The sequence below is a fragment of the Apus apus genome, chromosome 2, assembly GCF_020740795.1.
Source record: "Apus apus isolate bApuApu2 chromosome 2, bApuApu2.pri.cur, whole genome shotgun sequence".
In the NCBI taxonomy this organism is placed as follows: domain Eukaryota; kingdom Metazoa; phylum Chordata; class Aves; order Apodiformes; family Apodidae; genus Apus; species Apus apus.
The window spans coordinates 32,759,555-32,787,203 of NC_067283.1; the positions used below are offsets into that span (position 1 = coordinate 32,759,555).

The 27,649-nt window shown below is 41.2% G+C and overlaps 1 protein-coding gene across 2 annotated transcripts in view; it reads right to left on the minus strand.

The window, feature by feature from the left end:
* RAPGEF5 (Rap guanine nucleotide exchange factor 5) overlaps window positions 1-27,649 on the minus strand; it is a 159,677-nt gene that overhangs the window by 77,938 nt on the left and 54,090 nt on the right. For both annotated transcript variants that reach the window (XM_051610421.1, XM_051610420.1), the window contains exons 8-9: window positions 22,029-22,105; window positions 16,256-16,381 (exon numbers count right to left, since the gene is read on the minus strand). In XM_051610421.1, coding sequence (XP_051466381.1) covers window positions 16,256-16,381; window positions 22,029-22,105 — 203 coding nt within the window. The remainder of the gene's footprint in view (window positions 1-16,255; window positions 16,382-22,028; window positions 22,106-27,649) is intronic.

The following is a 27,649-nucleotide window of genomic DNA, read 5'->3' on the forward strand; positions in this document are numbered from 1 at the left end:
TGAAAAATGCATCGTTACCATGGCAACTGGTAAATCACATGGCATCTGCAATGAGATGCAAGGCATCTTGAGTAAACATTCATCTGTGCACTTGTGTGTCCTCCTCCGCACAGAATGGTTACTTCGGGGAGGAACGTGCACAATGTCACTCTCTTCTACAAAAAGCTGACAGAAGTAATCCAAAAAGGTTATTTTTGCATTGGGTAATTTAACCAGATCTATCACCAGAATAGGAACAAATGCTGAAAAAAAAAAAAACTTTTAGTGTTTCACTAGGATTTGCCCCAGCCAAGACTGTGAAACCTTACCAATAAGAGAACATACCTCTCAAACTCACTTTGTACCCTGGCATCAGAAGACCATTAATAACAGCACCAGAAAAAAAAGTCTTCCTGACAGCGTGAAGAGCTGTCAGACATGCAGCAGCACATCTCACTGGGGCAGCTGGAGCTGTTACGGCCTCCAGCCATCTGCCCTACCTTTTTGATGGGTGTTGCCACCCCCAAAACAAGGACATCTGATCTACCCTTGAATCAGCCCTGAACCACGCTGCTGCACGTCTGTGTGGGCTCTAATATTATCAGCAGTCAACATACAACTTCTTCCCAAGAGGGCCTCCTCTGCTTTATTAACGAAACAACTCTCCAGAACAACCCCCTCAAAATATATCACTCCACTCTCAGTCCCATCCATAAAGTGTCAAATATCCATCAGTTGCTGGGCTTTGACTGTACTTCCCTGGTGCCTTTATCTAGCTCTTCTCCAACCACTCATGGTCTCACCAGGATCCTTCCCCAATCTTTTAATTCACCACAAGGAGCAGCATCTACACCAGATTCTTGAGTAATTTCCCTTGGATCACCCTCTTTCTCCTCCCTCAAAATATCTCCTCCTCCTTCTTGACCACCTGAGCAACCTAAAGCAGTACTTTATCTATGGGAAGAGATAGACAGGCACAACACAGTGCCACTTGCCAGCTTCCACATTGTATGCGCAGTGGTTTCTTTGGCCAGCAAGAATCCACTTGGGGATGCAAATGCCCACTGAGATTATTTTCTCATGATCCATTCTCTTCCTTTCACCACATCCAGTCACCATCAGACAGCATAGAACAAACTAGACAGACCCTGCCAACAGCTATGATGTTACCAAAGAAATACCAAAACTCTCTTGTATCTCCAATCTTGACCTCCCTTCCCCATTTCTGGCTTCAATTCTCTGCTGACCTTCATAGCTTCATACAGGTTAACACTCTTTTTGTGTATAAGCTTGAGATCTCATCTAACCAACTGCTTCCTCCTTACTCAGGAAATTATTTGTATGTCCTTTCTCTCAGAAAGTGACCCTATCTCTTAAGTTCTTCCAGTAATGACTTCTTAAACCTGTTTACTTTGTCATTGCTGGGCTCTTCCTTCCCACCCAGATGATATTTTGCTATTTGACCTGGACTTTGACAGGTAAGGAGATGCTGTGGATGAGTAAGAGACACTCTCTGGTATTCATCAGCTGTCACAGGGCATTTGGGTAAAAAAAGACAAAATGAGATGTGTGAACAAATGACCAGGTCTTAATTCCCTAATAGAACCCTGTGGAGAGGGTTACAATACCCAAGTACTCCAGGGAAATAACTAATGATCCTTTCTTCAGTTCAGTCATGTTTCAAGAAGCAATCGCCTGAGTTACTAAGTGCTTGAGACTGCCTCAGTAATTGCCATGATTTATTTTATGCATCATCATAACTACAGCACTAGGTCAGAAGGACTTGAGCCTTACAGACACCTTGAATTTTAACACAGGCATTGGAGGATTGGGAGGCTGCAGTCAGAAACACAGACCTCAATGATTTGTCTGGGAGGGAAAAAAAATAAAGACAAAATCTTTAAAATCCTAGGTATCTAAAAATTATGTTTCTATCAGAATTTTAATAAAATTAATGGTATTTATAGTGATTCTAAACAGAAGATGCTTACATTTTCCTCTGCTCCCTTAAAATGCAAAGGATCACAATCTAATCTGAAGATCTCCATTAGGATTTTTTTTTCCAGCTTAAGTAATGGATGTGCAATTTACAGTGCAACTATCCACTTAGTAAAGACAAAAAAAACCCACAAAACCCTGTTATCTTTGATTTGTACCTCTATCTATTTCCGAGGAAACTCACCCTGTGCTAAGTATGTTTCTTCATCTACCCGTAGTCTGTACTGGTGCAGTGGCTGCCTGATAATAACCAGCAAACAGGGGGACCAGACCTTAGGCTCATGAGCATTTACTTGATGCAAGACTGAAGTAAACATTACACACTCCTCCTCTGACCTACCCAAACAATGATGCACCAAAGGATGCCTTGTGAAGACACACATCCACAGGGCAGGAGGATATGTTTGTGCAGAAACAAAAGGGTTTGACTAGCAGCTTCTCAGACATCCCCATCCTGCTGGGGTGACTTAAACCCCATTCCTCAGCCACCTTTCCTTTTAGCTATATGAGGCTTCACTGGCACAGAAGGACATTTTTAGGATAATGATAATTGGAAGTGGTGCCAACACCAGAACTTTCAGGCTATCAGAAATCTTGAAGACAATTCCCTTCCACCCCCTTAAACTTCAACCTATCCCCATGATAACTGAAACAAAACCATGGCTAACCATTAGTACTGGGGTTTTGTCCATTTATTGTTTTTCAAGTTTAGCAATACTACGGGAAATGCTAAACTAACCAAGTTTTCGAGGTTTAAATAGAAAAAGCACCAATGATAGTCCACTATAACTTTCATTCATTTGGTATTCAGGCTGCATTCTCTCTGAATATCAAATCACAAAATCATTGTCAATTCATCAGATTTTAAGCTTTAGCTCATTAAAAATTAGACTATGCTAAAAATAAAATGCAGTTTTTTATTGGATCTGATTAAGATGTTTCTGTACAGCATGATCTATGCTTTTAATTATCTATATCTCTGTATTATCTCAACTGTTATTTCCATGTAAGAAAATCCATAACAATGCATTTTAATGGAAAATATTCATATACTAAGAAGTGGTAAAGCAATAGAAGTCAAAAAGCTGAATGTCAAGATGCTAAAAATGAAAACTTTTCTCTACATTGTGTGTGCCAGGAAAGCAAGAGCACACATGACATTTGGCAGTGATTTCCCATGATGAAGCAACTCTTTGGGGCTTTCATTTTCGTAAAAGCCCTTGTCTATTTAGAGCTACCTCCTAGCTCCTTGCCCTTAACAATGCAATACAGGTAAAGTTCATTAAATATATTGTCTAAGGTAGGAAAGTGAAGAAGTTTTGCTGTAGCAAGCACTTCATGTGTGCATGGCAAATAAGGAGGAGGAAAAAAAAATAAAGTAAAAAGGATTGGAACCAATTCTTTGTTATAAAAGCAAAGGTCTTGCGGGTATATTGATATTACATGTTGTGCTGCATTAGCAGAATTGCCCAAATGAAGAATCCCCAGAATGGGAAGTATTATTAGATCTTAATCAATAGGATTTTTTTTCAAGCAGGCTGGGCATCCAACCATTTGATGCAGATCTTTTCCATATATAAGAGCACTGGAATACCAGAAACCACAGCATTAATGAATTACAAGGAAAATTGAAAATGTCTTTGAGATTATAGTTAATTTTCACATTACAATGGTCGAGTAACTTTTACAGCTTGTTGCTATTTCTGCTGGAACTCTACATCTTTACTTCTTCTTACAGCAGGTAAGACATTAATTTCTACTATAATTAAATGAGTAAATTGTGATTTCTTTTACTGTTTCTGTTCCTAGGGGATCATTGGTACATATTGAACATCGAACAAATTAAAAACTAATAGCATTTTAAAACAATAGCTATATGCATGATTTACTGTATAGCTTTTTTCTAATGCAAATGTTTACTACTTACTTGTCACTGCAGTGAAAATAGTATGTGTCAATTGATTAGCCAGCTAATATTAGACCAAGTTTCAGTGCTTTCCACAGCAGCTGGAAAGGAGAATGTTGTAGCAGAATTGTAGTCTTTTTTGCTGCATTGCACAAAACTATGTTTTGCACCAAGGAAGAAACAGTCATATCTGTATTTATATGTACTTTGTGTCTGTGCAACAGCTGAGGGTGGGGGAGTGAGAACAGACAAATTACAGGGAGCACACAGCCACCCAGTGCGAGAACAGAGCAACTTGCAACTCTGTTCCATGGATGGCTGCAGATCCCACACAAAATTAGCACAGATCCCCACAGCTCTGTTGTAAGAAAAACAAGAAAAACAACAAGCAATAAGAGCCAGCTTTAAGAAAGTACCTGATTTAGAGGTCCCACATTAAAAACTTGCCACCTGAAGCAATCTGTTCAGACTTTAGAAGTGAAGCTGCTTCAACCTATCTATAGCATCCCTCAGACAGCCAGTGCACCCTAACTACTCAAACACCACATCTCCTACACACACAGTGTAGGAGAGGATCCCAAGAGCTCATGTTCATGAAGTTCCTGAAAGCAGGAAGCAGCACTTGCAGGGTCGAACAACAATCTGAGGCACAGAGACATTTGGTCATTAGCCCAAGGTCTCAAAGGAAGCCTGCACAGGACAGGGAGCTCCTGAGTCCCTGTCTGACACCCCAACTCCACCACACACCCTTCCTGTACCCTTCAGTGAACAGCCAGCCTGCAGGGGAAACATGACATTTTCAGCCCTTGTGCCCCCGAGATAAGGGCACAGAAGATTGTCAGGGTCTCAGATGTGATGCCTGAGATTCAGATTTTGATCTGAAAAACTGAAAAGGAGATTGAAACTTTTCAGAAATTGCTAGATGAAAACCCTATGCAATCTGAAGAGAGGAGGAGGAGGAGTGTTAGAACAGATAGGTCACCAGGAGAAAGCAGCTTCTTTATGTTACCAGATGAGACTGTGTTTAAACTGGTTAGTTCTATAGCGTGGAAAAAGGTTGCATAGTAGTCCTTGTAAGTGATCCGTTTTACTTTTAGCAAGGTTTGCAGTCTGTTTAATGAATAACTGTGTACAGCACATGCACACATGGGCACATATCTCTACAGAGAGAGAACTGGTGGACCACGGGCACCCCGAGTTCCTTGGTAGAGAAGCTTGGTGACATCCTGAGAAAGGCTCCAAATGCAGGATGCCATCACCTGCAAATGTGCAGGATTTGATGGATTCCTGGTGAGGCACTGCTCAAAATCCTCTGGAAAATCTAGTGATGCCAATAATAAGGCAGGCAGGATAATCCTCTACCCAGGCTTAATTTCATCCTTCTGCCTCTGTGGGAAGCAGAAGAACTTACTGCAAAGGTAGTTTTGTTTAGAAGATACATGCGTCTTTTACACAAGTTCATCAAATCTAGGCACCCAAAAAGAAATCAATATAGCTCAATGATTAGCTCGCTCTAGGTACTATGTACAGGCTGACAGATTATTTAGAAACACTGAATCAATGTGTTGATTCCACTGAAAAGATTCAGGTTTCACACATGAGGAGACAAAGCCAATGCGTAGATACTTTCCAGCCATGTACTATCCACACAAGGAAATCCAGGCCTGGATACGACTGGTTTTTAGCTTGAAACCTGAACAATCAGGCTTTGTGTGTCAGAACTGAAATTCTGTCTGCTTCACTCCAGCCAGCTCTTATTAGTGTATTCTTCCCTGACCCTGAACACATTAATTCTCTCTATTAACCTGCTAAATATGGCCAAAAAGCATATTTTGCAAACACTAAATCAATGCAACTGCTGTAGTTGTATCCACATAGATGTTTTAAAGGTTCATGTGGTGAATAATCCCCTACCTGCAATACTGAAAGTATTTGGCAAAAAAGGCCTGTAGTGATACTGTATTCATATGATAAATATTAGTGCCTCTAAAAAGGGAAGAGCGGATATTGCAACCAAACTGAAAGGGTGTTGCATATTCATATTCCATGCTTGTTTCTTACTCCACCAAAAGATCAGGTTCTCCTTTGTTACTCCCAGCACTGGGCTAAGTAGAAATGCTGCTCCTGATAGAACACACACAGGTCTACTCACGTCCCAGAAAAAATGGAGACAAATTAAGGGATGATGCTCTCAGTCCAGCCACACCAGGTGCGACACCAGTGACAGCCAGGATGGCAGGGTATAGATATGATGCACAGCCAACAGAGAGATGTGAGCTGACTGCTATTCCCTTGATCTAACAGGGCTGAGAAGTTCAGCAATACCTCCCAGTCAGGGCTTACCAGAGTTCAGCGTTTGGAAATCCATCTAAGGTTTGATCTCCAGCAAGCTGTTAAAGGAAATACCAGCTGCTATTCATGCTCTTCCTGAGTTAGGTCATTCTATTATTTTCCAAGTCACTAAGTGAGGCTAAAGTACTTTTTCCTGCAACCAGCAACTGCTGCCGCTCCCACACGTCAGAGCCTTCCCCGTTCCGACGTGCACGTTCCAGCCAGTGACAAAAAAAGCTGGGAACAGTCTGCCACATGGTATCAGAAAATATATTCAAGGAAGGCCGCAAGGTCATAGCTAATTTCAAACCCTGTTTCACGTTTCCACATGAAACATCTAATTAAAACTTTTCACTGGGTAGTTAAAATGAACTTCATGCCTATGCACTTGAGACCTCATTTTCACATGCTGTGAATTAGAATATAGGAGGTGCCACACACAGCAGCAGGAGCACTAATCGAGGAAGGAGAGGGGAACACCTGCTTTGATTTAGAGGAAGACAGTCAGCAAAAACACCACTAATCGCTTGGGTTTTCATTCTTTTGCTCTTTGAGCTGCCACATACAACCAGGAAAAACGAATGCAAGTGGTGTATTAGCTGCTACCAAATCAGCATTCTCCACAGGTGACCATGTGTCAAGCACATCTTGCAAAATGCAGCCACCTTCCGAGGCTATAGCACAACTGAATCATTAGGCCCTAAGGGCTATACCCTGCTTTCACCAAAAAATACCTCTTAACATCTGCAGGAGCTGAATTAAGCTTTAAAATGCAGGCACAGTGACAGAATGGCAAAAAGAGATTTAAGGGATCTCATGATTAAAACAAATCCTGGAAAAAAAGAAGAACGCAAAAAAACACAAGGTCAAGTTGTCCTTCCTTCCTTGCTGTGCAGGAGGCTTCAGCGATGTAGGCAGAGACAGATACTTTACAGCTGCCCCTTTTCCAAAAAAGCCCTCAGTGCAACTAGACTGACTCTGGTACAGGGGAGGCAGCTGAATGCAAAGGGAAGGGTGAGTCTTCACCCCAGCATGTTCCAGGCAGTCTCCAGAGTCTGCCTGCAGGAAAAAATGCCAACAACTGTTGGTAGCATTTATTCCAGTGAGATTTGACACAAGCAGTTGGATCTCTGAAGAAAGCTGGGTTTCTCTGGCAGCTGGGGAGGGTCGTGGTGGAGCCAGCCCAGCAGAACCTGCTATCAAAGGAGGCCTCAGCAACTTCACAGCATCCTGCCACAGGAACTACACTGACCTTGGCACAGAGTGCAGATCTTACTAAAGAATTGGCTCTGGTGCAATTCTACTCCAAAGAGGAGCAAATCTTGACATGTAGGAACATGTTCACCTGTTTAATGACAATAGCCACGTATCTTCTGCATTATTGTCCCAAATCTCCGCTTCAATTAAAATGAAGATTTTTCCTGAGCTTTTTCAGGAGGATAAGAGAAAAAAAGGAGACCTGAAGCACTGAATTCTTTTTAAATTACTCTGATCTCTGAGCAGGCTACCAAACCTCAGACAACTTCCAAAGACTATGATGTGGTGAACAGCCACCAGCCCCTGGCTTATCTGTGTTTTCCAGTTATCTTTGCTGTTTCTTCTCAGTGAGGTACACACTCAGAGCCAAAGCCAGATGTCCTCTACTGGTTTCAATTCCAAGACAGAAGTCTAGTAAAATTATGAATAATTTTAAAAGATATGGACCACTGAAATGTGAAGGACAAAGTTACTTCTCCTGAATTTCAAGAACTGCTTGGAATTTCTGTCTGAAGTTTGCATGGTACCTATTCAAAGCATTATCAACTTCTCTTTTTAATCTTCAGATAACAAATTCCCTAAATTGACAGAGAGATCCAAGCCCTTCTGTTATTCAGATTCCCCAGGACAAGCACAGAAGTAACTGCACAGAAGTAGATGGCAGGATATAACCACTGTATTATCAGCATAGCTGGAAGTTTATTGATGTCATAAATCAGAAAAACAAGAAAAGAACATTCAGAACATCATCAAATGTATTGATTGTACAAAAAGAGGGACAGAACAGTAAGCTTAAACCTGGAAAACATTAGAGCAAGTGCTTTGAATTCATAAACTGGTAATTTCAACTTCTCTAAAGGGAGAAAATGATAGATTATTTTATGTAAGCCTTTGGACAGTCTAGAAACATAAGCAGGTAAGTTGTTCAGCATCTGGAGAGAAACTCAGAAGCAGAGGACAGTGACAACCTGCAAAGGAAAGCTTTATGAGAGTTTGTTTTTTCAGATTGATATGGGCAGCAGAAGGCAGAAGCATGGAAACATCTACTCAGTGCTGCTGCTACCAGAAACTGTGTAGTCCCAGTGACCATGAAAAGCAGCCCTCCTGTCATCTCCCTTCTTCTGTGTACTGACCCCAACTCATCATTCAGCCCCTTGTCTTAGCATGTAAACCTTCAGGAAGCTACATGGTGAAACACAGGATCTAGATTAAAATTATGCCATCCAAAAAAAAAAAAAAACAAAACAGGGGGACATTTAATTTGACCCAGCTCTGTTTCTAGATTTGCTAAGTCACAAGGCTTTGGGAAATAAATGAGGAAGGGTGTGTAGGCAGAATAGCTCTTGCCAGAGAGGGTCATCCCTGACACCATGTCTTGTTCCCACCCCATATGCATATGCCCTTACCACAAGGGAAATGGATCCAATTGGAAAACAACCCCCCAAGAAAGGTGGATTTCCGTTCTTTTCAGCTGAATTATCCCCTGTGTGTCATCACAAAGCAGCACAACATGGGGCAGGCCAAAGATGGGAACAAGCAGTCGGAGCAGGGTTGCTGCCAACAGCACAGCAATGCCCAAGGACCCAGAGACTGAGAAGTGACTGCAAATGCTTGGCCTTTTCTCAGCTATGCTCGGGTTTTAAAAAAATATCCCCCTGGCCCTCAGCAGTTCAAAGTCCAACCAACTTCCGGCTTTCTGGTACCCCCAAACGACCTCTCAAGGATTTCAAAGCAATTAATCAACATTCATTATCCACTTCAGGTTTTACAGAACTCCTTCAAGATCCTACATGTTTAAGACCGCATTTTATATCTGGGCAGACAAAGGTGCAGAGAAGTGATGTGACTTGAAGAAGGTTACATATTAAATAAGCAATGGAGTAAAAAAATAAAAATTCCATGTTCTGATTCCCAGGTTTCAGCCTTCTAAATACCACATGCCCTTTTTACCCCTTTCAGCCCAGTAGCTAAGGTATTGTCCAACACAAGAATGAATCACTGTTCCACACTAAAGAAAGCCCAGTATACAGAATGAGTATGTGGAATTTCCTTCTATACAAAGTAGTCTAATGTTACAGAATAAATAGAAAATGAGCAAATAAGGCTTTCTTTTCTTTTAAACACTAGGCCAAGCATCTGGAGGAGAGAAAGTATTATGGGACTATGTAACTTGATTTGACTCTTTTCAGTGAGCTTCCATTTGTCATGTTCTTATACTGTGCTTACAACACGTCATGTGAACACAAGCATGACTCCTCTCCAGTGCTTTCTTTCTACAGGAAGAAGGACCACAACATCTTGCCATTCCTGGCAAGAAGGCATCCTCCTCCAAAGCTTTGGCCACATTAAATAGACTCAACAAAAGGAATAGTAAGTCCTCTTAAAAGTATATAGTAAATAAAAATATTTATCTTACAATTTTAACAAACATGTCACAAGACTCTGAAACAAATCTTTTCCTAGCAGCCAAACAATCCCAGTCCTACATCTGAGCAAAAGGATCCTTATCTCTGGCAAACTTTTTCTGTTTCAAAAAGCTGCCTGTGCCTGTTCTGCACAGAAAACAAATTCTAGGACCTGCAAAAGTATTTTCTTCTCAGAAGATAGAGAGGTTGGCTTATGAAGAACAGGTGATCACCTGGGGCTACGCATTCATTCCAGCAGATAAAAGATTGACTGTTTGGAATAGAACACTCTCTGCAGAACATGACAGAACTAGATTCAAGTCTCTGTTCCTCCTGATTCAGACCAGAGACTTGAACTTCACGTTACCTCCACAGCAAGCACGTATCTACCTCTTAATTAGTAACTCTTGCTCAACACATAACTATAAACTGACAACCTTATTGACAGATTCATTTTATTTGTGGCTTATACTTGAAGACTAAGTCAAGAACACAAACTATCATCTCACCGTGGTACAGCTTTCTCTGCTAACACTGGCAGACCTAAGGGGTAGGTAGGGAAAGAGCAAACTCCTGTGCTAATCTGCTAAATCATCTCTGGTTTGATGACTTCAGACATCTACACCATTTCATGGCTATTCAAGCCATGAAGTTTCTGCAAAAACTGTTACTATGCTACAGTTGTTATGTCCATTTGATCCACAATTCTGCAAGACATGCAGAATAGCCTCCAGAAGCCAAAAGCAATAAATCTGCACTCAAGCTACCCAACAGATCTAACCCAGACAAAGCAGATACAACAAAAGCAGTGACAACTTCTTAAAAATGTGAAGCACAGATTTCAGCCAGTTACTATATTCAGATGTCACTTAACGTCATGGTTTTAAAGAATATTTTTGCATCAGAGTCCTGATTACACACCATCAGTTCAACAGTACCTCAGTGCAACACCACAGCTTTGTCAGGCTAAGAGAAACTGCAGCTCCGGACACCTCCTGACGTCGTTCATTCTTGTCTCCTTGCAGGCATTCAGCTGGACAGGTAGTTGCACCCTAAAATAACTTTGATGACTCATGGCTGGAATTTCCTCAAGAAATTCCTCAGTCATGAGTAATCTGTATAACCTGAGGCTCTAAATCGTTAATCTTCTTTTGTAAGCCTTTTAACAGCCCAACCACTAACCTACTTCAATGAGCAAATCATCTGTCTTCTTAATGAGACCACGGATTACGAATTTTAGTACCCAGTAAATTAACAAAATGTTCTTCAGGACCTGCTGTCCTTCTGAAAACACACCTGCCCCTCTCTTTCATAACTCTTTCATCTTGAACTAAGTCACAGCATCAGTGCATTCAAGCTGTTTGTACTTAAATACTTGTCAACACTATGTAACTCCAATTAATATACACCTGTAAAGGAATTAGAAGGTGGTTTTAGGAAATGCCTCCTCCCCCACTAATGCACGGAAGTACCGGAAGAGCCCCAGCCCAGAATATAATGTATATAATTGAATAAAGGAATTAATATTCTTTAGTTCTCTACTGAACACATTAGAGAATTTTAAATTTCCTTTGAACATTACTGTCAATTTGCAGAGAGCTTATTCAGTTGATCTGACTATGGAAACAGTGCTATAATCTAAAGAATATTTTCCTCATGTTGCTGAGGTGAAATGCACTTTTACAATTTCGCTAAGACACCATAAACAGATGTGATTTTCTTAGCAGTGTAAAGCTTCAATGAAATACTAACTGGAAATACTGTACAAACAGTATCACATTTATTACAAAGGCATTATTTACTTGAATTCCTTGAAAGGAGTTCCAAAAAAATACAGTTTAGTGCAGCTTTGCCTCAAATGCATCTCAAATATACACTTGAGCAAAAAAGGCTATGAGAAATTACATCAAATGTCTTTAGATAGAGAGCTTGTTTTCTATATTATAATTAATGCTAAAAGCAAGCAAACATCTCAAAAAAACAGAGTCATTCTATAGCTGAATATTTACACACTGATTTTTCATGTATTTTCTGTGAAAGCAATTTTTTTAAGAAAATGAAATACTCAAATAATATAAAAATATAAATATCTAGTTTTACATTTCCCTAGTGTGATTTGCATGTAATATTAAAATTAGAACTGCAAGCTTACTTTTTTTTTTTCTATCCCACTTTTTATATTTTAATAATTTCTATGCATTTTAGACAACCATTTCATTTTATGTGTTTTCCAGTACATTGTAGGAACGCAACACTGCAGAGAACAAGTTTATCTGCCTATTTAGAAGCTTATTTATTACTGTTTACTTTCTACTCATTAGCAAAACCGAAGTTGTAGGAAACCTAACACATATGGTAGGTTCAGTGCGTTAATTAAAAACCTTATTCCAACAGATTAGCAAGTGTGAATGAGGAAAAAAAATCACTGCAATTTAGTTATTGTTTTCCTGTACAAGTCTGTGAGTACCATTACAGTTAGAGCACTTTGCAAACATTATACTCACTAGAGGGGAACCTGGCACTGTGTACTACAGAAGAACAATCTCAGTTCCAATGCACCAGTTTAACCTGGTCACAGCAAGCTTGCAGTGCCAGAAACAAGTAAGTAGCTCACATATAACAGAGCTTGCACATAAAACATTTTAAATTATAGGACTTTTTAAGAACATTTTTTTTATCCAGACCGTAAATCTTAAAATAAATTATAGCATACCAGAAATCTGAAACAAAAGCAGTATGGACTTTCCAACTTGGGTGTTTAAAACATGAAGTAAAAATGTATGCATGTACAAGATTGACACTTGTCACATATACGCCCCAATTTATACCCTCCAGAACACATCCAAGATGAAGGAATCCCTTTTCTCTCCCACCACAGCTCCAAACCAAGCTGTTTCCTCCACTGAACCACCCAACTGTCATATATTTTCCTTCTTCCAGACCATGTGTTTTTCCTGAGAAAAAAAATTATTAAATTTCATATCTTTCTGAACCAGTGGCCCAAGCCTGCTTCACCTGCCTACTGCAGGCCACTGACCACAGTCTCCAACCTTGAACCATACAATTAGGTATTTTATCTGCCCAAAAACCTCCTGAAAACCAGACTCTTGTGCATCCACATGTCATCTGCCTTACCTACCTGAGTCATAAAGTTCTGTTTTCAAACTCAGATGAAGATGGTCACTATGTGAATGATAGAAGGGCTCATCAGTTCTCCTCACAGCCTAGCTCCCCACCACACTCAGAATGCTACGAACACAAAGAAGGTAATTTCTGCAGGCAGCTCCACACCTCATACACTGCACAGGAAAGAAGGTATTGGGGTCTTTGGTTACCAAATTCATTAATTAGGCTGACACCTCTTCCTTCTTCAAAGGAAAGTACAAGACTCAGCAAAGCACAATCCTACTACATTTGTGTTTCCTGTTCATGCTGGAAAACTGTGAAGTTGGACTTAATCTGAAGATACCTGCTTTAGAAACACAGTGGGTAGCACCAGAGGAGCCCTGACTCTATTACCTATTACCTGCATGGGACACAGTACACGTTGAGAGGAATTATGTATATGGACAATTCTAACCCTGTGTTAAAGTTGGGGATTTTTATTTTTTTGCGTATTCCTAGAGGAGAACAAACTACAACTCTGTCTCGGGCAAAAATTCCCTCCTGGCCATCTTGGAAAGAGCAGCTTTACCTCCAGGCAGGGTACAAAGTCCCCAGCCTCAAACAGCAACACTGTCCTGGGCTGACTGAAACCCACACCCACAGCCCTGCAAACCAGCAGTATTTCTGCTCTGAGATGTGCTGCCAGGAGGCCAGCCTGGCTAGCCAGCTCTCCCAGTGCAGGGAGGGGAGCCTGGTATGGTGTTCAGGCATCTCATTTACAGACCAAATGACATCCCTTTGAGGAAGGCAGATCACCCGTGAAAGCACAGTTGGAGCTCCCCAGGAGGGAAAGCTGGTGAAAGCTTTAGCACAGGGATATCTGCTGAGGAATGAGAGTCCTGTGGAGAATGCGCAGAGCAGCTCAGTTTCACTGCCTACATCGAGAGCCTGTTACTCTGTGTTTCTCAGAAAGTAATGTAAAAGCAAGCTATGCTTTTAAAAATAAAATAAAAATAAACAAATAATAAGAAAAAAAATATGGCCAGGCTACGTATAATTTTCTAAGGACACCACACCCTGAACACGTTGTTCCTCTAACGCTGATAGTAAGCGTAAGGGACTGGGCTGTAAGCCGATGCCAATGAATCTGCCATCACTTCTGGAGCAGCAGGATGAGATGGCAGAGTCTGAACGCCTGCATGCGAGCAGCACTCGCTACCACCCAGCCTGCTGCTTTTCTCCTTGGAGAAGAGAGGGAGCAGCAAGCTCTGCCCAGCCAGCCAAATCCTGCCACCTGCACATGGGGCAGAGCAGCTCTCAGACTACAAGGGAGGAAGGGAGGGAGAGGAAGGGATGGAAGCTCACAGCTTCCTGAACGTATGTGACCCACCGGCCCCACTAGAGCAAGGCCTGGGTTTTTTCCAGTGAAAGTAAATTAACTGAGTCAGCTAAACTGAGAACCCTACAACAGACCTTGTCCCTGTTAAGTAAGGCCTTTTTGGTGACTGTTCCTAATGAAATCCACAGACTGGTTGGGGGCCTAGCAAATAAGCCCACACCAAGGACTAAAAGTCTCTCTTACATCTGGACAGTAGGGAAGTGCCACATCACCCCCCACCCTACAGCAACCAGCAAGGTGCAGAACAGGGCAGGCAGGCAGCACAGCATAACTTGTTATTGCCATTACTAGCTCCAACATACTCCCCACCCAGAAATAAAGGGCACATGAGGAATGACCTGGGCTTCTGCAGTCTCTCAGGCAGTATTTCTCCTTCCTGTCATCTCCTAGGTCTAAAGGCACATCCTTGTCCAAAAGCAGCAACTGCTGTGTTATACTGCTCAGTGTGGGTATGAGCAGCTTGCTCTAGCTCCTGCTAAACTGAAATAATCCATCTCCTTAATAGCAGCAATTGCTAAGTATCATACTTTTCAAAGGCAAAGAAAAGCTGAGCACTTCTTTCCTTTCCATTTTTGGAACTGTACTGTAAGCTACAGAGCTGCAGCTGACACCACAGCAGTCTTTGCAATGATGGGAGTAAGTGGCAAAAATAACCACTGAATTTTTGGAGTATCAGTCGCAACACTCCTCTCTGCCCTACACCCACAGCATCTGTAATCTTGCTTCAAAATCCTGAAACACAATTAGAAACCTTCCCTGGCTTAAAATCTTCTTTACTTAAGCACTAAACTCTGAATTGCACTTTGCTGATACGGTTTAAAGACGTATCGAAATGCTACCAGATGTCCATGGCTAGTGGATCAGCTGAGCAACAGTTCAATCTTGGGGATTTGAGCCTGAGTAATTAGCCTCCTCCCTCACGCACACCTACTGATCCAATTACATATTTAACTACACCAGACTAGACCTTATATGCTGCCAAACAGAACAGCATGAAGCTCTGCAAAAAGATGTCATCATTCTCTTTTCCTTTGTGCAGCCTTACTTCAGTAAGAATGAGCTTGCAGATGAGCTGAAACCTATTTCTTTTCTAATGCACATGCCATTTTTCTACAGTCCAGTGAGGAGAAAATGGAATAAATTACATATACATTATAGCTAGCCACATGAGGGCTAGCTGGGATCTTTGTTGTTTCTTGCAGCTATTTTTCTGGCCACCTTTAGATGAATATGCAATCAGAATAAAAATTTTTACTAGAACAAAATTAGGATAAATTGTGCTACATGCAGAGCAGTCAAGTTTTAGTGCATCTTCAGTTCAGTTATTAACATCTGAATAACTGCTTTCAGAAGCATTAAATAGAATGCTGCTTCCTTCAGTGTAACTTTTGGTTGAAAACAGATTTTTTTAAAAGAAGCTGCTGAACCCAGATGATTCTTTTCAATTCATGCTGAAAAGCTCCAGCCAATGCTTGCAGCCAGATATACCAGAAGCAAAGTAATTTTAAGACAATTTAAAGTAAGTACCTGAAGTGCTTATGCACCTTATACATTATTTAAATACACCCTAAAACCCAAATATTTCATGATCACTGACAAAAATGTAGTTGAAAGCATTGTGAAATCATCTGTTTCCCATGTGTGTAAGATATTAATAACAGTAACTGATAGTTAATGACAACATAATAATTTGGCAATTATTGAACTGAATGCACTTCAGAGAAATGTAAACGCCAGAGGAGAGCAACTACAGCCGCATGACTAATGTGTGCTCTGGATTCTGACCCTCAGTTTTGCTATTTCAGTTTTGTGACCTAAGTCTCTCCCCCCCTCCCACCAGAAAGAAGTAACAAACCCAAACACGAAACATCTTACTTGTTCTGCCTTCTCCGGTGGTTTTCTATCCGCCTGCAAAAACTGGCAGTTCTCTCTCGCCAGCTTCTGGACCAGCTCGATGCGTCCGATGTCATCTCTGCCCTGAAGCTTGCACAAAACCCCTGCCTTAAGGGTGGGAGAAAGAGCAAACAGATACTTAAATCCGCAATCCCAGGACATGACACCGCCACAGATCTCGACCCTAAAAGAAATGCATCTGTTTTCTCATATTTGCAGTACTTGGGTGCTGTTTGCTGAAGACAAACAAGTCACTGCTTCCCGAGAAACAACTGGAGAGGAGCTGAAGCACATCTGAATCTCCAAATGTATCTACTTTGGAGGAACGAAGGCAGGGGCTAACTAAATCAGCCGCTCCTCTGAGCGTGACTATCAGATACACTGTGTTTTATTTGTTCCTGTCAGCCTGTTTCCTGTTACATAAGAGAACAAGAGCAAGAGGTTAAAAACTCATGGGAAAGTTAGCCAGGAACAGCCCTGGAAAAAGAATGAAGCGCCACACAAGGCACTCCTAAAAATAACAGGCTACAATTCCCTCTGCTCCTACTCCAGCCATTTTTCATGTATGCAAGCCCCAAGAGTTAAAAGACGATTGTGCCATGTTTGTTTATTTATTCTGTGAATAACAAATCAATGCCTCCTGATTTTGTTTAGGGAGAAAAAAAAATGGGATTTGCTTTAAAAACTATGCTAGAACTATTTTTTTGGCTAAGATTCTGCCAGTTATTCAAGCTATGCCAATAGTGTTTCATCAAAACATTCAGCACTGGTTGCTTTATAAAAACAGTATACATATATATATATTAAAAGAATTGTGCTTGCACACAGGCATACCAGACCAAACACAAAGTTAGCTCATCAGGGCTAAATTGCTCCCTGCAAAGTCAGTGGCTAATATCACTGTCCATTATTTGGTCACTGATACAGCCTCTGCATAACTGAGACCTGGCTTGATGATACAACATGGCTTTTATGAGCCCAGATGTTTCCTGATGGGAATAGCATACGCCTTGGGAGGGCCAAGCATGGGGCATGGCTATGGTATTACTATACAATTTAAAGGGCAATCTGCAAATAAACCTTTCCTCCTCCCTTTCCTTTCTGCTGTTCATCCTGAGTTTTACTGAATCAGGTACAACTAAACTCATAAAACATCTTAGGAGTCAGGACCAAAAGCCAGGGATGCCCTGACCACCAACCCATAGTGCCATGCAGGCTCCATTTCTTTGGCCTTGAGAAACTCCCATCCATACCAGCTGGAGGTTTGAGAGTGCCCACCCAAACCACCCTGCAGTCTGCTGGCTTCTGCAAGGAAGAGGGACGTGTTAGTTAAGATTTCTTCAGCTGAGAAGTGTAATAAATCTACTTTCTGAATAAGTGCTTTCAAGCTGATGAAAAAAAAAAAAAAAAGGTTACATGACTGAGTCCAAGAAGTCACTCTTACCGAAGAAATTTTTACATTCCTACATCCCTCCAGTCTGGATGAAAGCACCTCTTCATGAGCCTGCATCAGGCACTTGTGCTCTGGAGAAGGGAAGAATTTCAAATACAGCCTGTGCTCTGCATGTCTTATGCTTAGCCCCCAGCCTCCTGAGTAACCCAGCTTTTCCACCTAAGGAACCTACACACTGGCTTGAAGGTCAGAAATCCACTAAGAAAACAAGGATTGCAGTACCGAACCTTACATTTCCTATAGATTAGCTCCTTATCTTCTAAATCAGGTATATAGATTTATAGACAGTTCTGACACACTGTTATTACCTGCAGGTCAGGAATGAGACTGACTTCATCAAATGTGGAAGAATATACTGAAATAGCTATCTAGAGTTGTTTAATCGATACCATAAAAAAAAGGGTACTTAAGATGATTTTTTTTTTTTCCTACAGTAGACATTTAAAGAAGGTCAGATGAGTTGCTTCCTAAAATTCTCCTTTTTGTCCAGTAATTTACACAGGGAACCTAGGCAGTCATCACAGACTTGGCTGAGGTCTGATGTCTGCACTTCACAACACTTTGATGGCCTGGGGACATCAGCTAGAGTCAACCTGCTTCTGACATGGCTTAGGGATGCCTCTAAGAGAGTATAACACCTACACACTGTCATCTTCCCAGGCTTGTAGGCTAAGGAGAACTCAAAGCATTATGGCCTATTTGGGCCTTGGGACTGTAAAAATTTACAGTCTCTCTGGATCTGGGATCTTACTGCTGTGGAGGTACTTTTCACACCTTTGTGTTGCACCCAGCCAAGTCAGACCATGACCTATGAGTGGCACAGATGGTTAGGAGGCCTTGTACGTCAGAGGGACATCGACAGAAACACAGTGTTCACTCTGCTGAACAAACACTTATTGATCTTCAGTGTATGAAGTAAAGCCCAGCGGTCAAAACTACTTATGTTAAGATGAGGAAGGGGGCTTTCCATTTTGGGGTAACAGCTGGCTTCAGTATGTTCAAGTGGAAGAAACATCCCAGAGAAAGACAATTTTTGTAACTCTTGGGCCTCATGCTCTTTCACCCCTTGCCCTCTGCCTGTGCTCAGACAGAGCATATTATTGCTTTCTGCATGGATGAGCACCCCAGGGAAGAAGTGACTCTAGAAACAAGCTCATTAGCCCTGCCAGGAATATGGTCTGTATTCAAATTGGCAGTTTCATTACAAAATCATATTGCCCTGTTTCAAATAACCACCAAGAAGAAATATTACATTTTAACACATCCTCTCCTGCCTCAGTTATTCTTTACTTAAAATAATTGCATTGAATGTGAAAAATATTTTTATTTGATTGGGTTTCCAGAGTATAAAAGGTCAACTAAAAATTTTCTGGGAAGGCTAAGGTATTATTAAGTTAATTGTACATGCTTGGCTCTGGGGGTAAAAAATGCAATAGAAATGCAAAAGGCCTTTTGTAGAAATACAAAACATGCCTTTTCATAATTAAGAAGAAAAATGTTAACACCTCCCTTTTAATTCTGATTTCCTCAGTTTTGCTGATTTTCCACTATAAATCTTTCTGCTAAATATTTCTAAGAAAGCACCCAGGTCAACTAATTAATTGATAGCAGCTTCTAAAAGCTGGTTGGGAAGTTATTGATAGAGTCTCCTATTATTGGTCTTTTTCAGTTGTCAATATAAATTTGATTTTCAAGCAATACCTTTAAATCTGTTGGTTAGGTAAAAGGGCAAAGGCAAGGAATCCTACTTGGAAACTGCAATTTCCGTTTGTATTTTGTACAGTCACACACTCTGCCAAATCCCTCCTGCCTGGATGTTGGTGCTTAGTCCTCTAATTCACGTAAACCAACAGAGATACAATTACTAACTTATGTGAAGGGGCAAATCACAAAGTTGCATATTTTAACTGGCTTTAATTTAATTAATGGTAAAAGAGCTAGGAGCTTTATAGTAAGGCTTTACTACAATCCACAACACAAAATTACAACAATTAAAGGTGTTTATGCAATTTTTAAATGAAATAAAAACATTTAGTGGGAAGGAAAGCAAATCAGTCATTAATGAGGTTGGAACAGCAAAGATGCTGACAACACATTTTCTGTTTCAGCACATCCATTGGAAAATACTGCCTCTGCAAAGGTCATCAGTGAATATGGTAGCAGTGACACAGAAGTGAATTAAGACAGTCCTAGGCAGACAGGATGAGATTCTTTATTTACATTATTTTTATTGACATTATTTATATTGTTTACAGCATACTCGCTTTTAAAAAAATCCCTGTAATTCATTTTTTCCACACTTCTACCAGCTGTCTTCACTAATTCCAATGTAAGTCAAAATGCCATGCCCCCGAACAAGGTTGAGATTAGGCACCACTTCCTTCAACTCTGCTAACAGACAGGATTTGTGGTGGTTTGGTTTTCTTCCACTGCATTTCTGTCTGAGTCGGGTGAAAACAACAGAACTATTACAGGCTTCACCTTTAATCAACTTGAAAACTTAAAACTGCTACTGCCTCGAAAGATCATTTGCTCTGATCCAGTCACATGCACAGTCTCACTAAAGTGAAGAAAAAAAAAAAATTCCCACCTTTAAACCAAATTGTATTTGGTGTTTGCAGGATGGCATTTTTATGGCACTGACTAACAAATTGGAGAAACAGCTGCTTGGATAGTTGCTTTGCTCTCCTCCCAGCTGGGCAGCTGAACACTTTTGTTAACTTCTCACTTAATAATTGCTTTATTTTAAATGTGTTTTGATTTTTTTCAAATTTTAGAAGCTGGTTTCCACACATATAAAAGCTAAGCGAGTCAATATCCCAATGATAACTACTTACGGGTTTTAATAATCTGCTCATGTAATCTTATTAGCTGGCTACTTAAAAGCTTTGAGCACACATGTTGTAGTCTTTCTTCTTACATCTCTGGCAGAAGTGTGAACAAACATTTTTTTTAAAAAAAGCTACAACAATCAAGTAGAACTGAACATATATGAAAATAAACAGCCAAACAGATTTTTTTGTGCAGTGAGGTCAGTATTTCCCTCAGGGGTTTTTCTATAGCTCTTTGATGCACACCTGACCTTTAGAAAACTGACCTTCAACCCCACAATTAGGAATCAAAGTCAAGAGCCAAAATTTACAGATACCAGGGCTCCTATTTTTTTTTTTTAATAGATCTGAAACAGCATAATTAATTAAGAGAAGACCATTTCTGAACATCTTGTTTGAATACAACTCTGAAAACTACACTAGAAAAGCCCAGATACACACAGATGCAGCAGGTACATCTGCATGGTCCCCAGCTCTTTTGCCTGCACTCTCCAGGTGTCTGCCACAGCCCACGTCTGCTGCCAGAGCTGCCTACAGCCCCTCCTGGGCTTTCTGTGGCCAAGACAGACTATACCCTCAGAAATACATATAGCCACTGCTACCTTGGCTACACGGCTTGTACCCCTCCAGACAGGCCTGCTTGCAGACATCAGTGCAAATCCTGACTTTAGCACACACAGCTTTTTAGTGGGCTAGGTGTTAGGAGATAAATCAGAGACAGGAACTACAAGCTGCATATGTGGGAAGAAGAAAAAGTGGCAACTGGTGGGGAACATAATATTTGCAAGAGAAATAGAATTAAAAAACCAACAGTCAAGACTGGGAGAAATCAATTTTAAACTAAAATCAATTACCAGTACCAATACAATGAGCAATATAGTTACACTTGCACAGTTTGAATGTAGGAACTGAACAATTGCATGAACTGGAGATTAATCAAAAAAGATTCTCAGGATTAAAAAGGGTAAGCAATTCCACCATGAATACTCTAAAAAGCAGTTAAGTTTGTTCTGAGCAATATCTAGCTTTGTCTGAAAATGAGGGCAGCCAGGAATGGAAAGAGAAAGGCTGTTGCTTACAGTCAAGTGACTAATAAGTATCCTCACTTCACTGTATGTCTACTTACAGTGATTAAAATTCAATCAAAATGTCATACCCTGGCTCCCTTGCCTCCTAAGCACATCTCATTTTATTTTCACATCTGGTATATGCAATGTGTATTATCTAAAAAGAGCAGAGAGATATTTGAAGAATGCTGTCTGATTGCCACATCATGGGATTAATTCCCAGAGTAATCATCAATCTTATTCTAAACAGTCACATGAGACAAGATCCAACAGATTTTCTCCTTCCTACAGGCTCCTTGTGCAGAACATCAACAAAAAGCCATTTCCCAGAGCTACTGAAAGCAGATCCTTCAATTTGTAGATCTGAAAAACTTCCCAAGATACCATTAATCTTACATATTTACCTGAGCATCAGAGGTATCCTTGAGGTCTTCTAGTCCTCTTGTCTCTTGACTGCTGCTTTCTTCATTTTGATGAATTGCTAAAAGAAGAAAGAGGGAATGTACCGGAAGCAGGTAGGTTTAAATCACAAGAAGCAGCAAAGCAACGGCATTTAAGGAAACTCCAGTTTTCCATACATTATAACAAGACTTGGTGACTCATAAAGAATAAAAATAAAATTAAAAAAAAAAAAAAATCAGACCTCCAATTTGAAGGTCAATTCAAACTAAACAAAATAAGCAGATTTATCCCTCCTCTCAAACTTGGAAAATTCTTTGTACGCAAAGTGATCTCTAATCTTAACAAGCACCACCACACTCCATGAAAGTGATCTCCAGGAAAAAATGGTAGCAGGAAATGTTCTATTGAAGACCATTTGCTGCTGGCACAATAAGAGAAACCAGTAATTTAGCTCAAGTAACATTGCTTAATACCAGCAAGCTTTGCCAGATTTCAGAGAAAAAAGTTTTGGATCAAACTTGCAGTCTTCAGAAGGGTTGAAACCAGAGTTACCGGTTTACCAAGCTAAAGAAACAAGGACCATTTTTTAACAGACACATCAGACTTCTGAATTACTAACAACTATATCTATAGGTAGTTTTACTACCTATAGCCCAAAATACCTTTCTAGCCAATACATCCACCTGCTGTATTTTGGTGGGACTTTAAGCCTCAGATGTTCTGAAACTTGACACATGGCAGGTTAGGAGGGTCAGACCTGATGAAACACATGTGAAGTCAGCATACCTTACACTGTACTCATTTACTTACAAGCAGCACACTCACATATCATCGATCTTGTGTACACATCAAATGATCCATCTCTGTAGCCATAGCAGTTGTGACAATAAAAACATCCTTGAAGTGGCAGAGCTGGCAAATCAATTTCCTGAACAACGCCAGGCTCATGGCTGTGATGGATGGGCAGAAAGGTTCAGCTTGTGTGCTTCCTCCTGTCCACCTCCTCTCTCCTTCACCCCTGGGCACTGAAGCTGGTCCTTAGGCTGCATCTGACTAGCCACAGCCCACAGCACAGTGTTTTCAGGCATGGATCACCAGTCCTGTTTTGCCTTAAAAGCATGTCTGTGAGCTAAGGCAGCCCAGGATTTGATCTATCAGCTGCGGAGGGAGCAAGAGAAGGGCTGACAGGCAGCAGTACTACCTTCACCAGCCACCCTCACCTAAACTCTCCTCAATCTGAATCTCTGAAGTGGGTGCTCTGGATCTGCTGCAGACAAAGTCCAGCCTAACCTTTAGGCAGCATCCATCAGCTTAAAAGATTAATACCTTTAGTAACTTTAGGTCAAGAATGCTACTGTTCTTGACCTCTAAGGTCAAGCATATGGTTTTATTTTATTTTTACTGCAGAATTTCTAATGATATTGCTATACAATATGCAGTATAATTCTTTCTTTCCCCACAGTAATAAAAATGTAATTATAAAAGGGGAAAAAAGCAATTTTGTCAACTCTGTTTATTCCATTCAGGGATATTTTTTAACCCATTATCAAAGAAAAACAGAGGTCTAGTATAAATCTTCAGTGGTAGATTTACTAGCATCACTTCACCAGCCAACCTCTGAAAATCCAGGTGAATGTAGAAAACACAGGGTCAATCTATAGCTGTAACAGGAAGTATGTACATTGGAGGTTAGAGCCCAGCAGCATTTGAAGTTACGCAAAATCAAAACATGCTGGGGATGTTTTGATGTATCTCTGCCCCAGAATGGAAAAGTAACAGTCCAACCAGAGTGATTGCCTCAACAGCCCCATGTGGCCCCTGCTTTCTTAGCACAGGTCAGGGTTTCCCAAGGCAACCTATTTTATCCAACCAAGCTGAGGGCTCTATGCAGTCCCCCCCCTTACAACCCACCTCCCAGCCTTCCTCCCAACAGGTGTCTTGTCCTCTTGCACACTCCCACACATGTGACCCCATTCTACCCACTGCAGGAGACACAGAGCACTCAGGACACCCACTTGCCCAATGCTACTCAGAAAAACTGGCATGAGACAGGGACATTGCAATGCCAGGAGCCATTAAGGAATGATAAAAAACAGTTGTTCAACCACTTGCAAATCACTTAAGTCTGTGGCTGCGTAAGCAGAAACACATTTCCCTAACTCTCTTTTCATTTCTCCCAAATGCAGTTTGCTGGATCCACTGATGAGCAAACTATCCCCACAGGTGCTGGCTATTAATCATGGTATTTAAAGGAGTCGCACCTTGCTAGTAACAAAACCACGGATCCAGGTTTAAGTGATTTACGTTAATCCAGCCAGCATCTCCAGCAAGCCTGGGCAGATGGGTGCTCTGCAAACAGCTGTGCCAGGAGAAAAGCTGAGTGGCTGCTAACAGGCTTCTTGTCACCAGCCTCTGTTACAAGTGTCCCCTTGCCCACCTAGTGCTAGGGCAAGCACCCCAGGGCATCTTCAACCAAAGCAAATGGGCAGACCTTCGAGGAGCAGCACCCTATTGCTAACCTGGCTGAGCTGGCAGATTAGTGAGGAGCTGTTATCTGACTGGGGAGCTAATGACTAGCAGCAAACATCCAGAGCTGCGGGCAGTAATATCTTTTACCTGGCACAAAGGGAAAGAGGGTACATGTCCACCACCACCACTGATGGATACAGGTATCCTTGGGTGATCCTTGGGTGTTGAACAATTTTAACATGAGCAATTTGAAACATTTTTAAAGATTATAGGAAAACAACCTCAGTTTAAAGGTACACTAAATTAACTGCCTGAAAAAAAAAATAAAAATAAAAAAAGTATTGTTTTATTAGCGATTTCAGAGATCAACTCTAAAAATGCTGGAAAAGTTCATAATCCAAACCCAGCTCTCCTTGGCTTCAGTGTTGTTTAGACTGTGTAAGGAATGTAGAAAAGAACTAGTAAATATTTTCTTAAAGGAAAAAAAAAATAAAATCCCATACCTCACAGTGACGTCTTTGCAGCTCTCTTGGGAAAGAGGGAGCAGTTGGCCTCTTTTTCATGAAATTTCCATCACAAACCTGATTTTTGTGTTGTCTCTGCCTCTTACCCAAACCCATAAGAACCAGTCACAATTGAACCATTTAGCTACACCCAGGGAGCAATACTCAAGGAATCACACCATCTCATATATTTTTTTTCTATCAGAAGAATGTGGTCCCTTGAAGGCGTAAGTGGTCACACAGACAAATAGCAACCCATAATTATATTTTCTTGGTTTCTGTATGAAGAAGTTACCATATGTTTTGTTTAAACAATAGAGAAAAACCACTAATTTCTTAAACTATTCCAGTGTATTCAGAAATGTGTTTTATTGGGGATCATCACACACATGTAAGAAACTGATTGCTGCATTTCTATACACAGAATGCCTCCTAACCCTGCAGCAACTCTCAGACACCCCTTGAATTGGGGATCATCACACACATGTAAGAAACTGATTGCTGCATTTCTATACACAGAATGCCTCCTAACCCTGCAGCAACTCTCAGACACCCCTTGAATTGGCCCAAGCACTGCCCTTGTGGGCTCTTGTGCATGCAATACTGGTTCTGTCGTAAAAAGTAAGAATTCAAGGATAATGTCTCACTTACTGTCACTCAGTCTTTTATTTTTTAATAAAAAGGCTTAACCTTACAAATTCAACCATAGGAAAAGTGAGCAGAAAGTTAGGGTGGGATGGGAAAGTTTCCCAGGCCAGTGTTGATTCTGGGACAGTTCCCTAAGACTGTAACAAGTACACAGAAAAAAGTTGTGAACTTTGGAGCTAGGCCAAACCTTTCCTTCTCTGCCACCATAAACCCAGCTTTGCTCTCTGATAAGAACAGTCCCAAGAGATCTTACAAAGCAGCATAATCAGGGGAAGACAAAAGTGGTTTACCCTGATCTACATGTATCTTTTTTACGTTTGGGTTCAGGCTTGAAACCAGAGATAGGAAAAAAGTGTAAACAAAAATAGTGTGACGATTCTCTTTTCTACCTGCAGCATTTCTCCTCCATTGGAGAAGAGCTCATCATGAATGAAAGGAAAAGATGTTAAATGAGCATTACCTTGCTAATGTACAATTCAAATGTGTCCATTTGCAAATTAGCCTAGTGATTTCAGAATGTCAATTTTTTTTATGGTTGCTTAAGGATCACAAGGGCCATCATCTGATCTGAGTTGCTTGTGCACCCATGGACCAGAACTGAGATTTTGCTAGCAGGTTCTTCTAGAAACTAATGTTAGAACAGAGAGTTCTTGTGGGGGAGAGCCTTGTCCTTTAGTAATCCCATTTAAGCTAATTAAATTAGCAGAAAAGGTAACAGAGAAATAATAAACAAAAGTGCATCATTTTATACTAGCTACCTCAGCAGGCTCAGCCATTGCCTGGGGGTGTGAAGGGAAGGGGCACCTAACTATTGCTCACACTGGAGCCAAGCACATCCTTTGTGTCAGCATTACTGACCAACAACACTCCCTTGCTTTTACTGCCATGCTACAAAGTTGAACACAGACTTAAGAAATTGGGCAAGATTTGTCTTCCTTGGCAGCATGGAGCATTACAGGCATGCAAAAGGGCTAACCTTAGCTAGATACACCGGCATGCAAGGAACCTGCAGCACTATGGACCTTCTCCTGCCTACAGAAGAATCTTGCCGAGAGTGTCAGGGTTGCCCACAGAGCAGTTATCCTGAGAGCCTCCACGTTATTCTGTTCTGTATCCACCCAGCTTGAAGATTAATTCTATTTGATGAGTAAGATTTTTTTAAGTCACATAATACAATGCACATTATTTCCTTTTAATATTGTGTCTTGCTCAGCATAGCAAAATCTTTTACTCAACTGAAACTGGAAAGGACAGTTAAAACCACAACCAAAAAGTCCTGAAACCCAGAGCACTGCAATCTTCCCAGAGGCTTTGCTGTATTGTGCTTTCTTCCTTTTCTACAGATGAAGTTTCTTCTTTCTACCCCTTCTGGCTGCAAAGATAACCTTCACAACACAAACCACGGCACTAGGTCATTCTGCTGCTGCAGCCAGCCAGCCTGGAACAATAGCACCAGGAGAGGTGTGAACTTCCTCCCTTTGGCTTAATAGGGTGTCAACTTTGAAAGCTAATTATTTAAACGCTTAAGAGAGGACTGCCATCACAGTTAACTATTTTGCTGCTGAACAGCAGGAAGGGACATCTGTCTATCTCACTCTGGGCGGCACCCACATGGCCGTTCCAGGACGGAAAGCCAGCTCAGCTTCCCCTCGCTGCTGGCTGTCCCGCACCTCCTGTACTCAGTATTCCCTCTCCACGCTACCGTAAAGCATTCCGGGTTTGTGGATGGGCAAAGGATTACTTTTAACCTGGCTGGGTTTGATGACTTTATTAGGAACAAAGCTGACAGGCAGGGCAGGGGACAGGGCACCCAGCAAGCCGGCACTGCTGCCAGACGTCTTGTGCCACGCAGCTCCAGCTTCAGCCCTCAGGCTTGCCTTGAAGTCCAGCTGCAGGAGCAGAACTGCCTGCCTTCTGGAGGCGACAGGCAGGTTACCTCTGTGCTGCCCTATGCTGCTCCCAAGGCTGAACCTGCTTAGAGCGTTGTGAACCCTCAGTCACAG